The sequence below is a fragment of the Canis lupus genome, chromosome 26, assembly GCF_048164855.1.
Source record: "Canis lupus baileyi chromosome 26, mCanLup2.hap1, whole genome shotgun sequence".
Classification (NCBI taxonomy): Eukaryota; Metazoa; Chordata; class Mammalia; order Carnivora; family Canidae; genus Canis; species Canis lupus.
Window position 1 is genome coordinate 39,059,003 of NC_132863.1, and position 23,898 is coordinate 39,082,900.

The 23,898-nt window shown below is 60.6% G+C and overlaps 2 protein-coding genes across 10 annotated transcripts in view; one reads left to right on the forward strand and one right to left on the reverse strand.

Annotated features, from left to right (window-relative positions):
- PTPN1 (protein tyrosine phosphatase non-receptor type 1) overlaps positions 1-7,699 on the forward strand; it is an 80,262-nt gene extending 72,563 nt beyond the window's left edge. The window contains exon 11 of the transcript XR_012018693.1: positions 464-7,699. The gene's annotated coding sequence lies outside the window, so the exon portion shown is untranslated. The remainder of the gene's footprint in view (positions 1-463) is intronic.
- The window catches only part of RIPOR3 (RIPOR family member 3), a 76,446-nt gene that overhangs the window by 7,352 nt on the left and 45,196 nt on the right, over positions 1-23,898 (reverse strand). For 6 of the 9 annotated variants that reach the window (XM_072801418.1, XM_072801414.1, XM_072801416.1 and 3 more), the window contains 16 exons: positions 16,506-16,652; positions 13,595-13,673; positions 11,688-11,711; positions 11,325-11,381; positions 10,576-10,725; positions 10,383-10,446; positions 10,054-10,097; positions 9,801-9,926; positions 9,574-9,719; positions 7,990-8,119; positions 6,108-6,680; positions 3,476-3,606; positions 2,433-2,556; positions 1,654-1,789; positions 1,073-1,234; positions 406-567 (listed from right to left, as the gene is read on the reverse strand). In XM_072801418.1, the coding sequence (XP_072657519.1) occupies positions 406-567; positions 1,073-1,234; positions 1,654-1,789; positions 2,433-2,556; positions 3,476-3,606; positions 6,108-6,680; positions 7,990-8,119; positions 9,574-9,719; positions 9,801-9,926; positions 10,054-10,097; positions 10,383-10,446; positions 10,576-10,725; positions 11,325-11,381; positions 11,688-11,711; positions 13,595-13,673; positions 16,506-16,652 (2,255 nt within the window). Of the gene's footprint in view, positions 1-405; positions 568-1,072; positions 1,235-1,653; positions 1,790-2,432; positions 2,557-3,475; positions 3,607-6,107; positions 6,681-7,989; positions 8,120-9,573; positions 9,720-9,800; positions 9,927-10,053; positions 10,098-10,382; positions 10,447-10,575; positions 10,726-11,324; positions 11,382-11,687; positions 11,712-13,594; positions 13,674-16,505; positions 16,653-20,015; positions 20,670-23,898 lie in introns of those variants that run through there. The other 3 variants (XM_072801420.1, XM_072801419.1, XM_072801421.1) reach the window with 2 other exon arrangements.

Genomic DNA, 23,898 nt, shown 5'->3' on the forward strand with positions numbered 1-23,898 from the left:
CAGGGGGAAGCAAATCCCAGAGCAAGCCGGTGCGATCACCAAAGCTCAGTCTGGATTGCTTCCAAAGGGGCCTCCTGGACTCCCTAGAAGGCCTCGCAAGGGATCAAATACACCCTGAAAATTAATAAAAACCTCAGCCCGTGCTGCAAGGACTCTGGCCAGCCGTGCGTCACCCTCCTATCCAGCTCTAACCCCCGTGCTTTGTAAAGCCTTCCTTGGGAGCTGATTTCACTACATGGGCTGAACATGCCATCTCATTAAATCTGGGTTCTCGAAAGAACAGCCAGAGGGGAAAGGTGCAGTGGCTCCGAGAAACTGGCTTCCAGAGAGCCAGGAGACGGCCCCACGGACGGATAGTCCTTCGTGCTCACGACGTTGCTCTGAGGCCACCGTCCCAGCCCCTACCTTCCTTGGTGAGCTGGGCGAAGTGCTTCTCCAGGTCAGAGACACTGTGCCTCTGCAGGTAGCCGTGGAACTGGAACCAGGTGACCGTCTGTTCCTCGGGAGGCCCGGCTGCGGGGAGCAGCCCGCCGCAGCTGAGCACCTGCTCCAGGAGCCTTCTGCACGCTGGCAGACACGGGAGGAGGCCGTGAGCTCTAGAGACCGCGCCCTGGAGCCCCGAGGAGCTTCTCGGCCCGGCGCGGCTGGGTCAGGTAAAGGCTCTCGACGGGCGTGGGGGGAGCCCCGCTGGAGCCACCTCTGCCCGCCGGAGCAGGCTGCAGCGGGGGTTCTCGGGGCCCGGGGCTGGGGAACCCTCCGGCCGAGCAGCAGCCGGGCGCTGCGTGGAGCTGCACGCGTTCCAGAGCCACGGCGAGGGCGTACAGGTGTCCCCCTCGGTCGTCGGCAGAGGAAGCCGCTCTGTGTTCCGAGGGGGGGTCCGGCCTACCTTCCCCAACGTGCTGCCCGAACCCCTATAAGCTTCTGGTGGGAGCTGCGCTGTCTGCCTGCCCAGAAGCGGCCCAGCCGGCTAACGTGGGCGGCCTCGGGGCTTCGCAGACCCTTCCTGTCCCCCCTCCGGTGCCATGAGACATGGGGGCACAGGCAGGGCAGAAAGCGGGGGGCGTGGGGGTACCTATTTCCAGCTGTCCTGGGTACTTCCCGCGGACTCTGTGCAGGAACGTTTTCTTGAGCTGGTTCAGCAGCGTCGTGGCGGGGCAGGACAGCACCCTGCCGGGCTCCGTGCACCCTCTCCACAGCCTCAGGCACCCCTTCCTCCGAGCGGCCTGCGCAACGACTAGAAAGCCCGGGGCAGGACCCGACTGGAGGTGGGGGAGGCCCAAAGAGCTCCTCCCGCACTAAGGCCTGGGAGGTCGGGGGGTGAGGGGTGACAGCTTCCCCTCCCACGTCAAGGGGGCCCGCAGGACTGGCAGCTTCAGCTGTGCGTGCATGCCCTGGGCCTCTCCCCCCCCAGTCCTCACGGCAGCTGGGAAGGCCCAAAGAGCGTGTGCCGCTGACTCCAAGGCTCTGTGGCCTCCCTTGCCGGCCCCACAGTGTGTGTGTCAGGGCACAGCCCAGCCACCGCCCCAGCTCGTACCCCCCTGGGCTCCAGTTAACTTTGGACCCGAGGAAGGAAGATGAGGCTCCCCCGGGCTTCGAAGCCCATCACTTGATGCCATTCCAAGAGCAGCCCGTGGGTGCTGGGCAGTTACTTACTTTCTTCAATGGATGTTGCCTTGTTGGCCTTCTCAAAATCCAACACAGAAAGCATCTCCAGAACCTGCTTTTGCTGGGCAGCTTCTTCTAGAAGGCATTCCTGGACCATCCTCGACAAATTAGGAGAGGCCAGTTTCTGGAAAGCAGCCCACGATGCTCCAGGTTAGGGCAGAAGGTGCCCTCTGAGGTCGACAGTCACAACTGCAGCTCCCACCAGCCACCGCCCTCCCCTTGGCCCATCCTTTCTATGCTGATGGTTGTTCCCTGACTGTCATCTGGGGATTCCCGATTCGCCAAGGTGAGATGCTAGGATGCAGGCTGTGGCCCGGGGCCACCTTTGCCACCAGAAAAGGCTAGCCTGCCTAGAAGTGGAGCCAGCCAACACAGGAAAGCAGAGCTGAGAGAGAGAGACCCAGTTATGATGACATTTGAAACCCCGGATCCAGCTGGGCCTGAAGCCTGCCCCTAAGCCTTTCAATTCTGTGAGCCAAAAACCTCCTTCTGGTTGAGCCAGTTTGGATTGGAGTTCTGGCATCTGCAACTGAAAGAGTCGCAGCTTTTGGTTCAGAGCACTTGGGATGCGTAAGAGCCACGTGACTGTTCGGATGAATCTCCTCAGTCTCACTGGCTCTTGGGGGGGGGGGTCTCTCTTCCTTTCACGATGCTCCCCACCACCACCGTCAAGATCAGTTCTTCTCAAAGAGGGTTGCCAACCCCCAACCTGCAACATGGCTTCCCAGCAAACTGCCCCCCTCCCCCCCGCCACATTCCTTAACCACCTGCAGCAGAGCTTTGCAGACTTGGAGGTGGGCCATGAGCAACCTGTCCAGCTCCGGGGTGCCGGCCGTGAGCTCCCTGGATGACACCTTCCGAGATGGCGGTGGGGGCGGGGTCCTGTCCTTTCTGAGTTGGATTAAAAAGAAGCAGGTGACTATTCCAGTTAGCTCAGCTCCCTCCAAGAGTAGAAGAAACCCTCCCTCCTTGGAGAGAGCTGGTCAGGGAGGCCTGCTGCAGGTCCCAGGGAGACAGAGCTATACCAAGGAGAAAACCAAGAGGAAAAGCAGCAAAAGCCAACTCAGAACAGGTGCTGGGATGGGGGGAGTGGAGGACACCTCCCCAGGTGGCCGATCTGAAGTCAGAAGTTCAAACTAATCCTGAGCTCCATCACTTTGGACAGGTCTGCCCCCCCCCAGCCTCAGTTTACTCATCTGTAAAGTGGGGAGAGGAATACCGAGCTCAGGGCAGTGACGTGTAAGTGCGACCCTGCCAGTCAGAATGCCTGGCATCGTGTTGGCTTCATGGTAGGAGCTGAGCCTGAGGCCTGAGGACACTGGGACACTGGAATGTCAGGTGGGAGAGCCACCCCCTCCCCATGGGATCGTGAGAGGAGGAGACAGAGTACTGTTTATCCTCTGGCGGCTGCTGAGATTCGGTACCAGAGCCCGGCGTGAGTGGGGCAGGCGGGGGATGCTTAGCCAAGAAGGAAGTTGGTGTCGGAGGTGAGGTTGTGCAGAAGAATAGGGAGCACGGCTCACTGCTGCCCGTTGGTGAGGCAAGAGTACAGAGGTCCTACCGTGGACCTTATCATTTTTTAAGATAAAAACAAAAACAGCACATTGCTCAAAGCTCAGGACCCTGCTGGGGGACTGTCCTTCACTCGGTGGCCAATACAGGCCTGCTCTGTGCCGGGCAGTGGGCATGCAGGGGTGAGGGGGCAGGACAGATGGGGCCCAGGGCAGGGGAAGCCATAGGCCAGGAGGCAACAGGAGGCATGGACTAAGGCTGGTCCCCAGGGTCAGTGCTGGGAGGAGGGTGCACTTACCGGAGACCCTGGCAGCCCCCAAACAGGGACAGCTCCTGTGGGGCGAGGTCAGCATTGAGGAAGGCGAAGCTCTCCAGGATGCACTCCATGAGGCTCTCGGCAGAGGCGTGCTCCTGGCGGGCTCCACGGGGCTGTGGACAGAGCGGGGAGACCTTAGGGCAGACAGCCCACCGGACCTTAACAGGCTCCGGCTCACAGGCAGGGTGCGAGCCTCGGCTGCCCAAGTGCAATCACCCAAGTCCAGGCCGGGCACGGGGTGCGGCGCTCCTTGAGGTCCCTCCCAATTAGCCTGTGACAAGGTATGGCTCGAGAGCACAAGGGACACAGATCTGAAGGGCCTCACCCAGCTCACAGACACCCACAGGGACAGGGCAAGAAACAGGAGTGAGCGAGTGGCCCCGGGTGGGGAGCAGGACAACGTGTGCCCTCCCCCAAGAAGCCAGGCTGCTGCTCTGCTCCAGCGGACACCTGTCACTTGAGTGTTGCTAGATCAATTTTTAAAAAAAGATTTTACTTGTTCATTAGAGAGAGAGAAAGAGAGAGAGAGAGGCGGAAACACAGGCAGAGGGAGAAGCAGGCTTCATGCAGGAGCCTGATGTGGGACTCGATCCCAGGACCCCAGGATCACACCCTGGGCCAAAGGCAGGCACTAAACCACTAAGCCACCCAGGGATCCCCTCAATTTTCTAAAAAAAAAAAAAAAAAAAAAAAAAAAAAGCTGGAAATCTAGATTTTTGTGGAAAGCTGCCAGTTTTTAAATATTGACAGCTAATTCCAAATTGTTTTTTAAAAAATGGAAAACTGGTATTGAAAAAAAAAAAGATGGTATGGGTCAGACCAAACATCTCTTTAGGAGGCTCAGAGGCTGCCAGATGAGCCTCTGGATTTCAAGTATTCTTTAAAAAACAAAAAAATGTTTTGCTTATTCATTTGAGAGAGAGAGAGAGAGCAGGGGGAGGGGCAGAGGGAGAAGCGGACTGCTGAGCAGGGAGCCTGATGTGGGACTCGATCCCAGGACTCTGGGATCATGACTAGAGGTGAAGGCAGACACTTGGCTTCACCGACTGGGCCCCCCAGGCACCCCCAAGTGTCTTCTCCCAGGGAAATGCAGGAGGGAGAAGACATTGGAGGCGCCTCCTGACTGACAGGGGTGGGAGAGCGTGGTGGTGCCACGGCTCCTGCCACTGGTCAGGTCTCCCAAGGGCAGGTCCCTTCCTCGGCATCTAGAAATCTACTCCTGGAGATTTTGGCCTCCTCTCCGTACATGGCAGGACTCCAGGGCTCACCCGGTCCCCATCCCGGCACACCCAGGCCTCATCCCAAACAAAGTGCACGCAGGGCACCACCTGAGCAGACACTGCCTCGAAAGCCAGAACTAGGCTCCCAAGAGTCGAGCCCACTCAAGAAAGGTTTGAGTTGGGGCGTCTGGGTGGCTCAGTGGTTGAGCGTCTGTCTGCCTTTGGCTCTGGTCGGGATCCCGGGGTCCTGGGATCGAGTCCCGCATCAGGCTCCCTGCATGGAGGCTGCTTCTCCCTCTGCCTGTGTCTCTGCCTCTCTCTGTGTCTTATGAATAAATAAAACTTTAAAAATCTTTAAAAAAAAAAAAAAAAAGGAAGTCTTGAGTTACAAGAAAATAACAAGGCCAGTTACGCCTTGCCTGATAGAAAAAAAAAAAAAGTGTGTCTGCATATATCTGCACATACACACGCACACACAGAGGTGGTTCCTCATTATTCGAGATGTGCCAAACCGTCACTCCCAGAAGTGCAGAGATTGAGCCCCTGGTCACGACATTTTCATCAACCCATCAACACAGAAGCTTGTTTTATGTGTTTCTGTTTGAAGACACTTTACTGAATTTACACGGATGATTCACTGGCACTGACCTCAGGCCCCCACAGCACTGTCACCCGCGCTGAACCACGCTGAGCTCACACATGCGTCCTCTCCGTGAGGCCCAGCACAGCCTCCCTGCACTCGGGAGCACTAGACTGCACTTCAACACGGCAGCTGGGCCCATTTTAAACCCTGAAATGCCCCCACATAATTTTTAAAGAGAGCCAGGAAACTATTTCAGTGCCAGCGTGTCCTACACAAAGACGGTAGTTTCATAAATCAGATGATGTGAAGTAGGTACTGGCGTTACACATTTTATCATCCATGCATTTGAAGTTGCGTAATCAGGAAAAATCCAATAATCCGCCCGGGCCAGCACCCGAGGACGGCCCTTGCCACAGGCCCTGCGAGGAGCAGGTTCAGGGAAGGGTGTGCAGCTGCGCGGGGTCTTCTGCGGCCCCGGCTCTGACCCTGAACACACCCCAGATTTGGGAACCGAACAGCCCCACCTGCCCGGGGTCAGAAGATGTCTGATGGGCCCAGGTTCTTGGCCAGACGTGGAGCAGGTTATCTGCCCCGATGCCCGACTTCCTCTTATTATCCTCCTCCCAGCCAGTGAGGGCGACTGTTCTCCCCACTGGACAGATGAGCAGACTGAGGCCCAGAGGGGAGAGGCGCAGCTGGGTCACACGGGGGTGAGGCCAGGGTGCCGGCCCAGGCTGGCTGCCCCCAGGGACCACTGCCACTCGTTAGGCACTAGTAGAGCAGGGCTGCCGCCCCTCGATAATAAACCTACCTTCAGCCGGTCCCTAAAGCCGAGAACCTGGAACTCCAGCTCCCGCAGCTGGGGCTGGGTGGGGTCCACGGACCTCAGTAAATCCAGGACCTCTTGCAGGGGCCTCTCGAGGGCCACCCCAGGCCCATCCACTCCGTCCTCGGTTTCTCCTTCATCGTGGTCTGTCTGGCTGCCCGGATCTGTGTGGTTGTGGAAAGGGGAACCCCGTGGCGGGCTGGGGCCCTCTATTCCCAAATTCCTCCAGCCAGGCTGCTCCACAAATGGGCCTCCCGCCTGGTGGGCCATCTCCGGCAGGAGGCCCAGGGGTCGGGGGTCCTCCTGGGCCTCCTCTTCAATGGAGGTGTTGGGGCCGATGGCCAGGGGCAGGAAGCCCACGTCCGAGGTGGATGCTGATGTGCTGGTCTCGGCGTCTCGGGGGTCCTCGGAGCTGAAGGAGTCCATCTCAGGCAGCTCCTGACTCTGGCTCCGCAGGCCAGGGCCCCGAAGGTCCCTGTCAGACAGGTAGCTGAGGATGGAGGTGGCCCTCGGCCCACCCAGCAGCAAAGCCTGCGGTGCTGGCTGCTGCAGGACAGACTGGGGAGGGGGACACAGGACCAGCCTTACTGCCACACCAGGGACTGGGGCAAGGCCCCCAGCGGGGCTGCCCTCCCCAAACGCTTGCGCCAAATACCCACACTGTCCCCACGAGTGATTGGCGCCTGGAGGTGCAGATGGGCCCCTGCAGCCTCTCTGCCCCCATCCGCCTCGTCCTTCTCTCTCACTCCTTTCCAGGCCCTGCGGCCACCACGTCCTCTGGGCTCTCCCTGCCTTCCTGTCCCAAGGCCTTTGCAGTGACTGTGCTCTCTTCCCAGAACATTCTTCCCCCCTAGGCCATTGTGGTTACACCCCCATCCCCCCAGGTCCTTCCTCACGTGGCACCTTTCCTGGGGTCCTTCCCCTGGGTGCCCTATTTTAGGTGGTAACTCCCACCTTGCCCCATCAGTGCCCTCCCCCTTCCTGGCTCACGTGCCCAAGGGCCTTACCCCCTGGGGCAGGCAGTGCTCCCTGAGGGCACCGTCCTCACCCCGCCACGGAGTTCTCAATGAATGAAGCGCATGGGCCCACACTTGCCCCTCCGCCGCTCCCCTTCCCCGACCCCTAGGCAGACCCCTAGCAACACTCCGTGTTCCTACAGCACCACCTGTTTTCGTCAGCACTTCTCATCAATCCACTCATTTCATCCTTGCAAACCCCCACCAGAGCACTGCGGTTGTTTTCAGTTCTCGATACAGAAACTGACGGCCAGAGAGGTGGAGTGACTTGCCCAAGGTCACACAGCAGGTGAGAGGCATAAACAGAACTTGAACCCAGCCCACATGGCTCTAGAGTCCATACTCTGGACCAGATACGATTTTTTTTTTTTTAACTGAAGTATGCTGGGCCCACCCTGGCCAGAATATGGAAGAAGTGGACAACGATAGTCGGCGCTAAGGAAGGGACCCAGATCTCTGGGGGTCACGGGAAAGAGGTGTTTTACTCTATGCTTTGTCAAGGTATTGCCTACCAGAAACATATATTTAATTTTAAAACAAATAAATTGGAGGCTGAGGCTATGGCTGGAGTGATAGAACCATCCAGAGAACCGCATTCCAGACTCCCAAGAGAACCAGCCAAATCCGGAGCCAAGTCCAGAGGCCCCCAGAATGGAGGGCTGACAGCGAGGAAGAAAAAATACTGAGAACCACTCAGGATGACCCCAAAACAAGGGAGGCTGAGTCCAGAGCTTGCTACCCCCAGAAGCACCAGGCGCTCAGCCCAGCCCCGCGTGCTGGCCCCCAGGGAGCTGCCCTAGCCGCAATTCCGGGGTGACCACGGCATCCCCATCCTGGGGAGGCTCACTCACCAGGTAATACCTCTCTCGGAAGCTAGGGGTACTTGGGGGTGTCCAGTTGTACAAGGAGCCCTTCCTGCTGCCCATGGAGAACTTGCCCGTGGGGCTGGGTGACATCAGGAAGCTCTCAGTATCAAACGGGCTGGAGGACAGAAGAGAAGGCCAGGGTGTCCTCAGTGCCCAGGGGGGACACAAGCACAGACCAGGCCCGGGGGACTTATTAGAGGGAATGGAGGCTTGGTGGGGTCATGGGGGGTCATGGGCACAGCCTGGGGACTCCAGGTGCCCATTCTCAACCCCCTTGGGAACATCTCACACTCCCACCACCCCGAGGACCCTTAGCCAGGTGGCGAGGGGCAGCCATGGGCCACCACGCATGTGAGTGGTGCCTCTATAGTGGTCCCCTCGGAAGCTCAGCAGAGGCACCGTGGACTCTCAGTGCTGCCATTTTCTGGGTAAACGATGTCACCATCCCTCTCATCTTCATCTGTAAAAGGGGAACTATTATCTCTTAAAGGACCTCCGTCAGCCCAAGTCACAGGTAAGGCTGGGAATCGCTGAGCCTGCCCTGGGAGCCAGGAGGGCCAGGTAACCTGCCCGCCTCATGGAAACCTGGGCACACAGGCCTGGCTCTTGCTGCGTGGGGCCCAGACGCTGCAGGCCCCTCGCAAGGAGCCTTCCCTGGCCACCCAGGGCAGCTGCGGGCTAGCAGGATGCTGGCATCCTTGGGTTCGACTGGCCTCCAGTTGGATGGCACTGGGCTGCCCACCACCCTATAGACTTGAGGGGCCTCCTGGGAAGGACGTGCACTCAGCCCCCACTAGACTAGATGAAGACACCGAGCCTGGGGGTGCCCCCTTGCCCCAATCTACCCAGCTCACTGGGAAGAAAGCACCATCTAGTGACCCCAGGCTCGGATGCCCACCCCAGGAAGGAGACCAGAGAGACTGGCCCCAACCGGTCAGAGCCAGTGCCAGAACAGAGGAAGCAGGCCTCCATCCCTTAGCTCCTGGGGCACCTGCCTTGGGTAATAAACTGAAGAGAATTCTCTTGAAACACTAGGAAGAGAGCCCTACGTCCAAGACACCAAGCCTGGGGGTCACTGAACGGCCCAAGAAGATGATGAGACAGCTGCCCCAGACCAGCTCTCCCCCTTGCCCCCTGCAGTGCCTGATGGAGAGCCCCACCCTGTACAGGGGTTGTGTTCATGAGTGTCCCCATCCATGGGGCCTGTGGTCCAGGGGCTAAGTGCTCAGCCTGTGCCTGCTGGAATGAGGTGGTGGGAGCAGCCCTCCTGGGGAGCAGAGCGGCTCCTCCACGGAACCAGGCCGGGAGGCCCTGGAAGGGGTCCTGGCCAGCACGGGTTTTTCAGTTGTAAGAAGGGAGTTAAAACTGAGAAGGGAGTGGGAAGAGGGTTGGGCAGGGGCTACAAAGAAGAGTCTGGGCTCCAGCCTGTCTGGGGGCGGGCGGAGGGCAGGGGCGCCCACTCGTGGGTGCTAGGGTGTGGCCCGGCCAGCAGGGGGAGCCAGCGAGGCCCCACCTCGGCTCCGGGAGTCCCCGTGGGTTTGGGGCTGGCCTTGGGGAGGGCCCACTCACTTCCACAGCACCTCCAGCTGCAGCTTGATGGTACCCAGCTCTGTGATGTCCACCACGACCACCTGCGGCCTGGTCGTGAAGAAGTCAGTGATGTCGCAGGTTACCGTGCCCACTGCCAGTGAACTCAGGCCCCTCAGCTCCGTCACCTGGGGGGGCGGGGGGGTAGTTGCAGATGGTGTCCAGCCGAGCCCCTGGGCGCCCTGGCCCCGTCCCCAGGCCCCACCCACCTTGATCTCGAAGTTCTCGTGCAGCGTGGGGATGAAGGCCTTCTCCTCCTCCTCCCAGGTCTGGCTGTCATCCGACTCGATCCGGCCCTTGAGCTTCCAGCGCTGGCGGCCCAGGCGCATGAGCACCTGCGGGCGCGGCCAAGAAGGGGTGCCCGGTAGGTCCCCGCCCCCTGAGCCCTGCCGGCCAGGTGGGGGTGGGACCCTGGCTCTCGGTGCTCCCAGCCCCCCAGGCCCGAAGCGGAGGTGGCCCTACCTCGTACTGGTCTCCGGGACAGAGGCGCGCGTAGCCCACCAAGCCTGGAACACAGAGGGGGGCTGGTCTCCCCTGCGGCCGGGCCGCCCCGGGGACCACAGGCCCTCACTGGGGAGCCGCTGCCCAAGGGTGGGCATCAGTCTCAGGGAGGGATAAACCATCCCGAGGGACAGTGGGCGGGCCTGGGCCCTATGCCCACCTCGGGGACGGGGCCACACGTCGCGTGAGTGGAAACCCAAAGTTGTGCGGGGAGCCCCGGATTCCGACCAGAAGCCCACCCTCGGCAGAAGCCCCGGGCCTGCTGCCGCACGCGCTCTCGGCCCTGTTACCTTTCATCCTGACGTGGAATTCCCCCAGGTGAACCTCCAGGGCCCCCTCGATGAGCCACATGTCCTGCAGAGAACCCCCAGCCCGGGGCCAGGTGAGGAGGGAGGAGGGGGCACGCAGGCCCCGCCAGCCCTGGGGTGAAGCAGGGGGTGCACACAGGGCTGCTCCCGGGGCGCCCACCGCCCGCCGCCCCACCTCGGTGCATTCCTGCAGGCTGCGGCCCAGCTCCTGCAGGCTCTCCCGGGAGGCGCGGCTGGGCGGGCAGGCGGAGAAGGCCCTCTGCATGTTGGAGGCCCCGTCCCGCAGGCGGCACTGGATGCAGTAGCCCTCGTAGAGCTCATCCACCTGCGGAGGCACCGGCTGCTGGCACCGGCCACGCCGAGGCGCGGGGCCCAGGCCTGCCTGTTCCCCCGGCCCCCCGGGAGAGGCCACGCGGCCCTGCTCCGTGCTGCAGCCGTCCTGGGCGCCCTGCCCCGTGGAACATGAGCCTGGGGCCGGGACCACGTCGCCCACCCGCTCCGTATCCCCAGCACCTGGCAGCCGCCTGCACACAGCCAGTGCCCCACTGGGCCAGGCCCCAGAGTGGATGCCTCACTCCCCCCACAACCCTTGGACTGTAAAGGGGGGGTCTGTGCTATCCTATCCGCCACCCGGCTGCCGGGAGAATCCAGCGAGGACACGGAAGAGCTGCAGAGTGGAAAGCTTAAAGGACTTGCTGGGGGACCTTGGGCCCGTTCTTATCCCTCCCTGAGCCTCTACTGTCCTATCTCTGCAGTGGGGCTGTTAGACTCCGCCTTCTCGCCCTGTAAGGTGAAGCATGAGGTCTTCCCATCTAAGACCTCGGCCGAGCCCCTGCAGTCCCTGCTCCTCCTCAGCCTCTCCCCTGCTAACCCAGCCCCCCCCCACCCCCCCCACTGCCCGTGACCTCCAGGAGGCAGGCTGACCTTGCTGATATGAAACTCCATCTTCCGGATGTGCCTTTCCACAGAGCGCGTTTGCTTCTCCCAGAGAAAGAGAAGGTGCTTTAGAAGAGCCTGGGCCACCCCCCAGCCCTCGCCCCCAGCCCCCTGCCCCAGGTCCTAACACACAGAACTAGGCTCAGAGCCAGGCCAGCCCCTCACCATCCTCGAGGATGGCTCATCGCTGAACCCATTTCCCCATTTGAAAAATGGGGAGGAAACTCAGGTGTCCCTCTTGCAGGCTGGCCTGAGGGATGAAGTGTGACAACAACATTGGTCCCCTCATCGGGCAGGGCCCAGCCCGGGCCCACCTTGCTTACAGCCCAACAGACAGCAAGTCTTCCTCACCTTGTCCAGGTCGTAATAGAAAGCCTGTGGGGGAGAAAAGAGGGGAGGGGACGAGGTGTCAGAGCCCATGGTGCTCCTCCAACACCCGTGAGGCTGCATCCCAGGGACACCAGAACTCAAAGGACAGAAAGCCAGCAGCCACTCCCTCCTCGGCAGCCTGCAGCCGGTGGCCTGGGCCAGGCCGAGCGGGAAGAGTGATAAACACAGGGGCCTGGGGCACCTGTCGGCCTGGCTCTGTTTCCCAGCTGTGTGTCCCAGGCCAGCTTCTCAACATCCCTGAGCCTCTATCTCCTCGTGTAAAATGGGGGTCCTTGTAGCACGTAGCACCTGCCCCATAGGGTTGCCGTGAAGAGTAAAGGACATGGCAAGCCCTCGACAAAAGGGGACCATTGGCAGTGTGACTGTTCAAGGGGCTGATTTCGGCCATGGCCAGAAGAATTGAGGGAGGGGGTGGTGAGGCAGCCAGCACCCCCACTCCAGAGGTTTCAGGCTTCAGGGCCTGGGGCGGCCAATATGAAGACCACATGGAGGGCAGCCCGGGTGGCTCAGCGGTTTAACGCCGCCTTTGGCCCAGGGTGTGATACTGGAGACCCGGGATCGAGTCCCATGTCAGGCTCCCTGCATGGAGCCTGCTTCTCCCTCTGCCTGTGTCTCTGCCCTTCCCCCCCCATGAATAAATAAATAAAATCTTAAAAAAAAAACAAAACACCCACATGGAAGGGTGCCTGGGTGGCTCAGTCCCGGGGTCCTGGGATCGATCCCACATTGGGCTCCCTGCTCCACAGAAAGCCTGTTTCTCCCTCTCCTGCCTGCCGCTCCTGCTTGTGCTCTCTCTGTCTATCTCTGACAAATGAGTAAAATCAAAAAAAAGGAAGGAAGGAAGCAAGGAAGGACAAATGAATGAGCCTACTGATTGGGCAGATCTTCGTATAAAGGCCAGTCACTACTTTTGGCCTTGGGGGCCGTGTGGTCTGTGCCACGTAGGCTGACGCAGCCGCACACAACAGGTCAGTGACGGGCGTGGCCACGTGCAGATAAACTTTATTTCCAAATAGGCCCTGGTTTGCCCACATAGCTTAAGGCACCCTGTGTGAGCCAGGAGGAATTTGTATGAGGTCAGAGATTCACTACTGAGCAAAAGCAAGAGCTGGGACAGGGGGTGAACTGAGGCTGCATTTTTAGAAGGCGACCGTTGGCCAAACTTTTCTTTTTTTTTAAAGATTTTATTTATTTCTTTCTTCATGAGAGACACAGAGAGAGGCAGAGACACAGGCAGAGGGAGAAGCAGGCTCCATGCAGGGAGCCCGATGTGGGACTCCATCCCAGGACCCCAGGATCCCAGGACCTGTGGGTGCCTTCCCAGGTAGGCATTTCTGAGAAATTGTACTTGTGCACTTATGGAACTAAAACTCCACCCAAGCTATAAAGAAATAGAAAAGTTCTCAAGCCTTTGGAAGGAAAAGTAAGTGCACAGGAAGCCGAGAAGCAGCAGCGTCCAAGGGAGGCAGGACCCCATGTCCGTCAGCCCGTCCTGTGGCCCCAGCATGGTCACCCCTTCCCTCGCCTCACTGTGCACACCTATGAAATGGAAGCAGCTAGAATGTGGGAGCCTTCGGACACTTGCCTACCTTATAGTTACTTCTAGAGCCAGAGAATGGAGACTGTGAACCGCTGGACCGGACCCTGGTTGGGCGGGGATTGGGGGGGTGGGATCCTAACAGCCTGTGAGGTTAAATCCCTCAGGGGCCAAGTGAGGAGAGCTCATCACAAGATCAAGACAGTGCATTCCTGAGGCCTCTGAGCTCCGAGACTGATGGACACCCGCGCTGCAGGCAGGGGGTGAGGGAGGGCCCATTCTTCACCCACCAAGGCTGCTCCAGGGGGAGAGGGGCAGGGAGAGGTCTCACCAGCCTCGAATTCCTGCGGGTGTCCTTGTGGCGACCTGACAGGTAATCCAGCTCGGCCTGCTGGATGCACAGATACTCCCTAGGAAGAGAACGAGGGAGAGGAGTTTGCCAAGGAACATGAAGAGGAACAGAAACGACCAGACAACCAGTATTCCGGAGCGGAGGCAGCCACAGCCACCAGGATGAACCGTTCTTGGCCAGCTGGGCAGTCGGGGGACAGCGCCATCCCACCCACCAGCCGCCTGGCCCCAGCTTGCTCAGCCTCCAGACCCCACACCCCGAGGCCCGTGTGCCCAGGGCTGTGCAAAACAGGAAATCGCTCCATCAATTCCCCAAAAAGCTGCACAAACAAGGTCTACAGTTATTATACCCATTTTAAGGATGGGCAAACTGACCCTCAAAATGAGCAAGAAACTCAGCCCCGAGTCACAGCAGGGAAGAGGCTGAAACCAGCCTCTGAAGCCAGGCAGTGGCCTCCGGAGGCCTCTGTCTTCATTCCGGCCCACGGGGAGTCAGCGAGAGCATGCCACCCTCCCCGACAAAGCCAGGCCATCCTGCCGTCTGCATGTGCAGGACCAAGGACTGAGAGGGGCTGGAAGACCCATTCTGGGAAGCACAGAGAAAGCTGGGTTCCTTCCCAGCTCAAGAGCCTTAGATGTGAAACCTGAGGTCTGGACTTGGGGGCTGGGGTGAGGCCGCACCCTGCCTCAGCATAGATTTACTGGGCCACCCCAGGAAGGTGACTCACCCTCTCCGGGCCCACTTCCACCACCATCTGCCAGGCCACTGCTGCCTTAGGGGTTGGGCTCCCCAGGAAGAAGGGGATGCTGTTGAGCCCAGACAAGTCCCAAATGTGCCTTGTCTGATTCCTTGAGGAATCACCAGAAGCTGCCCCGAGAGACGAGCCCCTTGAAGACAGGCTCCAGGCACACACTGGGCACCAGCGTGGGGCCCGCATCCTGGGCAGAGGGTGACGGACGCCCCCCCGGGGCTGGGAGTCAGGACCTGGCAAGGGGGGGATGTGACATTTACCCTGAGCCCGGGGTGAGGTGGGGGGACAGAGGGCAGGTCGGCCCTGGAGCCCCACTCCCTGCTTCCTGGCTGTGGGACCCTGGCCGAGATGCTTCCCCTCTTTGGGACTCAGTTTCCTCTCTTGAGGCTCGAAGGAGGCCCGGAGGCCCTCTGGCAGCATCCTCCAGGGATTCGAGGAGGATGCGGCGTGTGCAAAGCCCCCAACTAGCCGGAGCTGCCACTGTCATTAGTGAGGAACGAGAGAGCAGGGTCACGGGAGGAGGGGGACCAGCGTGCGACTCCCGAAGTGCGCGTGTGCGCTGCACGGGGACACGGGCGAGCGGCAGCCGCGGAGGCCCCCGCTGCCCAGCAGCCGCCCCGCGAGAGCCGGGCCTCGGGCCTGTGAAGGAAGATGGCACGTTCGGGGAGCCAGCGAGGACGGGGCGTGGAGACTAGAAGAGTCTAGAAAGGTTCAAGTTCAGAGAAAGGACCCGAATGGCCTCCCGAGGGTGATAGGGAGCCATGGGAGAGCCCTGAGCACAGCAGGGGCGGCAGGGCACACGGGGCGGCTGCTGGGAGAGGGGAAGCCCCCGGAACTGGGCGCCCGGGCTTGAGGAACACGGAGGGGCAGCCCCGACCTCCTCCATGAGCCTCAGGCTCGTGCCCCGACTCCCTCTGTCACCTCCACGAGGCTGGGCTCCCCTCGCTTCACCTCCACCCCTCCCTCAGTAAATCCTCAACGGCACCCTGAAACCCATCCCGTCCCCTGCTGTCATCTGCCGCGACCCTTGTTATTGTCTCGCCGGCCTCCCCACTTCAGCCCCACTGCAGCCCATGCTCCACGTGTAGCCGGAGGATCTTACAAAAACCAGACCCAGATCACGTCCTTCCCCCGGGTGGAAGCCTCCAGGGCTCCCAGCTCAGCTGGAGTGGATCCTCAGTGCTCACAAGCCCCCATATCATCTGGTCCCCATTGCCCCTCAGACCTCCTCACCCCTCCTTCCCTCTCTCAGCCCCCGCGCCGGCCAGCTCACTCTGTCCCTAATGATCTCATCATGCTCCTGCCCCAGGGCCTTTGCACGTGTGGCCTAGAATGTTCTCTTTCCATTGTCTGCTGGGCTCACTCCTTCACCCCTTCGGGTTTTTGCTCAAATGTCACCTCCTTCGTGAGAACTTCTTTGAACCCCTTATTTAAAATCAGCCCCACGCTGATTTGATTCTTACCCTGATTTGTTTTCCTGCCCCGTATTCACCACCATCCGACATGCTCTATACTTTGTTCATGGTGTGTGTGTCTCCCATCAGGAAGCTCCACGGGGGTCGGGATTTCCGTGCTGTGTCCACTCCCGCACCCCGTGCCTCGCACTTCATCAGCCCTCAACCGAAATGTGTGGAGTGGGAGACAGGCTTCCTGTCCGGCCTCTGCCCGGCTAACCAGCCTAGCTCTCCTGCTCTCAAATCCAGCCACGCCGGCCTCCCACCCTGCTCCTGCCTCAGGGCCTTGGCCTGTGCTGTTCCCTGCGCCCGGGATGCTTCTCTCCCAGAGACCAGCAGACCATCCGGTCTCCTCGCTGGTGTCCCCGGCCACCCCGTGTCATAGGCCATCCGTGCACGGCCTCTCCGTCACCCTCCTTCACCGCGCCCAAGGCTGGTGGAAGTTCCGTTACCGATCGTGTCGCTCCCTCGTTGCTGCCCCCCACACACCCCAAGCTCCATGAGCCCAGGGCCCCCCCGCCCCCAGGACAGGCGTGTTGGCGAAGCAAATGAGCAGGAGCGAGCTCCGTGTGTGGCCGACAGGACCTGCCCCCAGGACGGGCCGGGCGCCCTTCGGGGAGGACAAAGAGCACGAGCAGGCGCGACAGAGAAGGCACGTGTTGAGGGTGACAAACGGGGTCCTTACTTGAGGCCTCTCTTGAGAGCTTCGAAGATCTTCTTCACTTGCTGCGGCTTGGGGGCCGGGCAGACGGAGCCCTTCCGCAGCGTGCCGTACGTCCTGGAGGGTTTGGCAGGCATTCGAGACCTCGCGGAGTTCCCGTGGATGGACTTTCTGTGAGAGGGGACGCGGGTCAGAGCAGGGATCCGGACAGAGGCCCCCCCGGGGCAGGCCCCTCGGGACCGGTGGTCCAAGCCCCGGCTGTCAGGACGCCTGGCCGAGCCCCACCCCGTCGCCACCAAGCCGCGCGGTCTCGGGCAAGCTGCCAAGACTCTTGGGGCCTCAGTTTCCACATCTGCCCAGACGAGGGCTTGCATCTGAGGATTAAAAACGGATGAAGAAGAGCCTGACTGAGAAACGAACACAGTGAGAAATACACAGAAGCGGCCCAAATGCCAGTGCTTCCTGCTCCTGCTCGGTGTGCTCGTGCAGGCCAACAGCCCCAGAGACCCGATCTCGGGGTCAGGACCCACGCCGCTCCCTCTGGGAAGAGCGCCTTGGTTTCCTCTGGGGCACCTCCCCAAGGTCATGTAGCAGGACGTGCTCTTTACATGTGTGGTTGGAGGGAGGTGGCCTGACATATCACCACACACACGCACCTGCACACACATGCACACCTGCACACACATACACAGGCCTTCTGAGGCAAACGTGTGTCCCGGGCCTGGGTTAGTCAACATACTTCCGTCCCCGGGCTCAGGGAGAGTCTTGGGACACAACCCTGCCAGTTTGGAGTTTGGCTCCACATTCACGGGCAGGAAAAGGGATCTCTCTTTTCTGGCATCGCTCTTTTGGGGAAACATACACCTGGAACTGCCAGCCGCTCCCAAGGAACCGATGCGGGGAGGAGCGGACGGAGGCAGACCAAATCCACACCATGATGGGTTCCTGGATCCAGCTATGCCTGAAGCTGGCCCTTCATTTGAGTGAAGCTGGCCCTTCATTTGAGTGAAATGACACTCAAACCAACATCTGGGTCAGTTTCTTAAAGGAGCTGCTAGCCTTTCTTCCCAACTTCCTCCCTGACCTCCTCTCAGGTGTGCTAAGGAGCCAGCTTCAGCCTTGCTCTGAGGTCCAGGGGGAGCAGGGGTGGGGGTGGGACAATGGTGGGGGGTGAGGAAAGAGAGAGGTGCAGGGGAGGGGGCAGGAGGAGCAGGAGAGAGAGAGGTGGGGGGAAGGGGAGAAGGAGAGAGATGGGGTGAGGGGGAAGGGGGAGGGGGGAAGGAGGGGAGGGGGAGAGAGAGGTGGGGGAGGAGGAAGGGGAGGGGGAGAGAGAGGGGGTGAGGGGGAAGGGGGTGAGAAGGAAAGAAGGAGGGGAGGGGGAGAGAGGGAAGGGGGTGAAGGGGAGCTTCAAAGACCTGGAGGATGACGAGGGAGCGTAATGATGATGCAAGGACAGAAGATGCTCTCAGTGTCTGTTGCTTCCCGCACCCACTAAGGGTTTTATATAAATATCGATTTTTAACCCTGTTGCAAGGTAGGGAAACTGAGGCTCGGATAAGTCACTTGCCCCCAGGTCATGCCGGTGGCAGAGCTGGGACCCAAACCCACACGTGGGCAGATTCCCAGCCGGGATGTGCAGCACCCATGTGGGAGCAGGACTCCCTCGGGGCCCTCAGCAGCATCTGGAGGACCTTGGCTCAGATCGTGGAGCCCTCCCCCGACCACAGCTTCCAGGTCACCAGGGCCGGGGCGGGGGGGGGGGGGGAGAGGCCTGAGAATCTGCATTTCTAATCTAACATGTTCCAAGGTGCTGCCAATCCCGCTGGTCCGAGGACCACACTTTGACGACCACCGTCTTAGGGGATTCACTCTTTCGGCTCCACCCCAGAGGACATCCTCCTCCTCCATCCACCCCCGGGATGCACCTCTCCCGGGAGGAAGAGGGGGTTTCGGTCTGCAAGCAGGACACGGCTCCGGCTCCCTCGGCAGGGCTGGGAGAAGCTGCCGGCGCCCCAGGAGGCCCAGCGGGCAGCCAGGCCGCAGACCCAGCCCAGCCAGACGCCGCCGCACGTTCCGCACTCAGACGCGCACACCTGCTGCGGAGCCGAGGGCAGCCGTCGGGGCCACCCCTCCAGCTGGGCTCCCGCCACAGGCCGCGCGGCCACACCACAAAGCAACACGCGGGAAATAGAGGTGTCAGGCCTGCCTGCGCGCTCGGACTCACAGCTGGCTCCCGGGGGATACTGAGGCAAGGAAGGACCTGGGAGGAGCGGGGGCCTCGCCCCGCCGGGAGCCTGTACGGTCTCATGAGACACAAGCTCCTGCTCAGCCACCCGGGTTCCAGTCCCAGCCCCGGAGGTCACAGGTCTTAACCCATTGGAGCCTCAGTTTCCTGATTTGTAAAAAGGGGGTAAGAAGAGCACCTACAGGGATCCCTGGGTGGCGCAGCGGTTTGGCGCCTGCCTTTGGCCCAGGGTGCGATCCTGGAGACCCGGGATCGAATCCCACATCGGGCTCCCGGTGTATGGAGCCTACTTCTCCCTCTGCCTGTGTCTCTGCCTCTCTCTCTCTCTCTCTGACTATCATAAATAAGTAAAAATTAAAAAAAAAAAAAAGAAGAAGAGCACCTACAGGGCAGCCCCGGTGGCTCAGCGGTTTAGTGCTGCCTTCAGCCGGGGGCGTGATCCTAGAGACCCGGGATCGAGTCCCGCATCGGCTCCCCGCACGGGGCCTGCTTCTCCCTCTGCCTGTGTCTCTGCCTCTCTCTCTCTCTCTCTCTCTCTTTCTCTCTGTCTCTAATAAATAAATAAAATATTTTTAAAAAAAAGAAAAAGAAAGAAGAGCGCCTACCCCATGGTGCTGTCATGAGACAGCCATTCATTCAACAAATATCTGCTGAGCACGAACTGCACGCTGAACGCCATCTCGGCTACAGGAAAAACAGTGACCAAGACAGACCAGACCCGTGTCCCTGTGAGCCGCCAGGCCAGCTGGGGGAGGCCACGGGGCGGCCAGCACGGGCTCTGGAGCTAGATGCCAGGGTCTCTGCGGTAACCCCACTTAGAGCTGTGTGACCAGGAACCCCCCCGGGCCTCAGTTTTCTCATCCATAAAATGGGGATCCGAGAAAGTGTTGCTGCGGGCGAGTTGCCCGGCAAAGGGGTAAGTGCTATGGATGCATCAGAGCTAAATGAGGTAATAAGAGATACCAGCCAGCCCGCGGTGCCCGGGGGCGGAATAGACGCAGGATGATACGTTTGCCTGGGGCTGAACAGGGAAGGCGCCCCCGACCAGCACTGGGCACAAAGCCTGGTCCATCCGTGCTCATCCCCTAGTGCTCTTGCTGTTATTCATGTCTGTCAAGTCCTCCACGGGGCTGCGCTCCCTCCTCCCTCACCTGCCTGAGGCCACATCACCCACCTCTTGGAACAGGCCCCCCACAAAGCTGGCAGGGCTGCAGCCCTCAGAGAGGCGGCTCTCAGGCGGGGGTGGGGGGAGCAAGCCCCTCAGGTGGGGCTGCAGGAGCCCTGCTCACCTGCCAGCTCCCGGGGGTCCACAGTCCCCGGGGGGTGGGTGCCCCCGGCCGGGCCCCGCTTCCATCTACCCGGAGACCTCCTGGCGTCGCTGCCGCAACTGAGCCTGCCTCCCGGGGAGGCTCCGAGTCCAGTGCTCGGGTCTGAGGTCTAACAGGGCGGGCGTGGCGGCTGCTCGGAGGCTGGCGCGGCCCAGGAAGGCGACGCGTGCATCCTTGGGATGGCGAAATCAGGCTGCGTGTCCGGCCCAGTGACACAACTGCCAGGGGAGGGAGCGGCCTCCGGGGGCGGATGTTTTACCAGCTCTGGGAGGACTCAGTAAATATTAAACAGCCTCTGGCACGTCAGACCAGCTTCCAGATGGGCACGTGCACCCCGGGCCCCCGGGACAGTCTCGCTGCCTGGTGTCGTCGGCCCGGCGCGTGGTTGCTGCGGGCGCAGGATCTGCAGGCGGGCGGGGCTGGGAGTGGCCACGGGGCCATTACAGGACACGGTTCAGACGAGGACCCACTGCCCGCCGCTGCACCCTTTCCTCCTGCGCCTGGCGGCATGGGTGGGGGTGGGGGGTGAGTAACACGCAGGGGGGCCGCGCGCAGGTCCGGCTTGCTCCGGGTGCCTCACGTGGGCTAGCCCGTCCTTCCACGTGTCTCCGAGGCGTCGCCCTCTCTACTGTCAAGGAAACGGGTTCGGTGGCTGCCCCTGGCCCCAGATCTGCGCCCCCGGCTGCTCCCCTGGCACAGGGCAGTGCGAGCACCGCCACCATGTCCTCTTTCTCCAGTCTCCTCTCCTTGAAAATCAGAGGCTACTGCTCCGTTTTCACCTCCGCATTTCCCAGCCACCCCAACCAACAGAGGGGCTCCCGCCGTGGCCAGGACAGGGCAGTGGCTCCTACTCGGGAGGCCGCCCTCCTGACCGCTTGGGGGGAAGTGGACCAGGCTGAGGAGTGGCAGGAAGGGGTTAAGAGCAGCCAAGCCCATGAATCGGGGCAGATCTGGCCCTCTTCATCTCCCCATCTTATTATATATGGCTGTTAGATGTGGCCTTATTATGGCAATCATTCACACCTTAGTGTAAAATTTCCCCACCAGATAGATCACTTCCCCAAGTGGATTCTTTGATTAAGGACTGAAAAGCCACAGCCAGAGGCAAAGAGGTTTCAGGTGCCAGGACAGGGGAAGGGGTTGAGGACAAAGGGGGATCCGTGAGCCTCCATCTCCTGCTCTCCTGTCTGAGGTTATTTTTGCCTGCCCAGCCCCCACCACTGAGGGCCTTGGCAATGTGGCTGTGCCTCAGCCTGGTTGCATTACCTGAGAAATAAGGCCAGAAGGTGAGCTCTGAAACCCGATCTAGGCCGTCCAGCCACAGGGCCCAGGGTCCAGACTCCTGGGAGTCGGGCAGAGGCAGGAAGTTAAAAATAGATGTATTGCTTCCCTGTCCTCATGGGTAGCTTCTTCCTCACTGTGGACAAGGGGACGGGAGCGACCAGGGCCAGACGGTGGTCACTCAGGGACCTCAGAACCCGCCCAGGCTGGGAGCTCTTCTGAATTCCCTGAACGGGGGATCCCCCAGGAGAAGGAGCCCCCAGGGGAGGTCCAGCCATCAGAGTCCTCTTTCTCGGATCAGGATGCAGACCTTGCAGGGCGTGATCTTGTCCTTGCTGATGGCCAGTGAGCCCTAGTGGAACAGGGTCTGATCCCCTCTGTCCTCTCCCCCCCCCCGCCCCCCGCTGCCCAGAAATCCCTGGGGCAGCAGGAGGCCAGGGGCACACCTTGGGACACTATCTGGGCAGAGGTCCTGGCTGGGGCCTGCGGGAACGTTCCCGTGGATGCAGGAGGTCCAGAGGCCCCCAAAGGCCCGGCAGGGGGAGAGCTGTTGGCAGGACCGGGCACAGAATTCATGAGACCCAGCGCAAAAGAAAATGCAGGACCCCATTTTTCAAAACATGTTAAGAATTGCAAGATGGCAACAGCAGAGCATTACACCTGAGCCGGAATCCTTGAGCACACACATTGCACACTCATGCAGCTGGCCTTGGCTGCAGGGTCTGGGGAGGCCCCCCACCCTTCCCGGCTAGACCAGGGGAACAAAGTCCCCACATCACCACATGTGAATTAGAGAAGGGCACACACTGCGTGGACCGGACCCATGCCAGGGCACACAGCTCGGGAGGGTTACGTGGCTGGATGGTCCCCTTGGCTGGGTGACCCGCACAACTGTCCTTAGCAGCCCCAATTACAGACCCCGCAGGGTGGGAGCTCTGATGAAGCCCAGCAGAGGCAGCTGGGAAGTGGTTCCATCGAGGAACATCATCATTCCCTGGCCAGTTTACTTATTTAGCCCCTCTCAGCATCACTTATGGAGTGCCTACTGTATGCCTTCCTCACAGTGGCATCCACACTTTCTCCTCTTGGAGGCTGGGAGTCAGGGGGGATGGGGTGCTCACTCCCTCTGGGGCCTCGAACCTCATCCCCACCTCAGGACCTTTGCACTGGCTGCCCCCTCCACCTGGAAGACTTCCTCAGCCCCGCTGGCTGCCTGCTGTAAACAGGCAACTTCTCTCTGGCCTCAAACGTGCCACTGCCTCACTGAGGGCCTCCTCTGAGACCCCTGCCGCCTCCCCCAGCCCCCTGTTTTAATTCCCTCACAGCACTTGCCGCCAGCTGAATCCATCTTGATTACGGTTGGCTTCTTGCTCGCTGCTCTGACAGGAGGGGTGGGGCCTGGGTCTGTCCCCAGAGCCTGGGGTGGGGCCTGGGCAGAGTAGATGCTCCATAAATATTTGTGGGATGAATTAGGGATTCCTATGGGTGCTTCCAACTGGGACGCTCAAGGGTTTCAGCCCTGAGATGCCGCTCCTCCCAGGCACATACTGGAACTGAGCCACCGGGAGCCGAGTGGGCGAGCCGGGAGAGCCTGACCTCAGGGGCCAGGCATCCCTGGGCGTCGAACATGTAGCTATTAAACCCCAGGGAAGAGCCAGAGGAGGGCCCAGGGCGGTTAAGCAGCAATTGGCCAGGAAAACAGGAGTGAGAAGAGGGAAGAGGCCTGGAGGGGAGAGAGGTCAATGTGGCAAAAGCAGAGGATTTCAAAAGGAGGCCGGCCAGCCAGATCCCAGGGGGCCACTCGTTAGGCCACAGAGGGGACTGCATTATATTCTAGGTGGATGCCAATCTCTGGAGGAGATTTGGTTGTTGACTGACTCACTGACCAACGGTGCGGGGTCCTGCTGGGCTGGGAGTCCTGCTTATCTCCCACATTCACTGACACCAGCAGATGTGTGGGCCCCTGAGGGTGCCCGAGGGACCACCCCAGCCCCCAGGCCTGCCAGCGGGCAGCAACCCCCCAGGCTTGCCCGGTGCCTGGCAGGAAGCCCAGGACCAGGCAGTGGCCCCCCAGGAACGGAAACTCGCAGCAGCCATGAACCGGTGTCTAGAGGCCCCGCACTGACCCCAGGCCCATCTCTGCAGAGGCTGCTCCTCCTCCTTTGAAAACTTCCCCCAAGCACCTACCGCATGCCGGCTGCTTGCCATGTGTCACCTCACTGTACTCTCATGACCGCTCTGTGGGGGAGGGACACTCATGATCCCCATTTCACAGATGAGGAAACCGAGACTCAGGAGTGAAGTCACTGGCCCAGGTCGCGGAGCTGGGATAGGTGGCCCCACGTCCCAGTTGTGTCAAACAGGAAAAACATTCCATCCTAACCCCACCCCCGGGAGACCAGGTTCCAGTTCTAAACCAGTCCTGCTGTGTGACCCAGGCTGAGCAGCTCCACCTCTCTGCGCCTGCTTTCTGATCTGCCGGTGGGCCTGATGCACTCAGGCGTATCGGACTTCCAGGACCAACTGAGATGATCCCAGTGGGTCCCCAAGAAGTTACAGGATG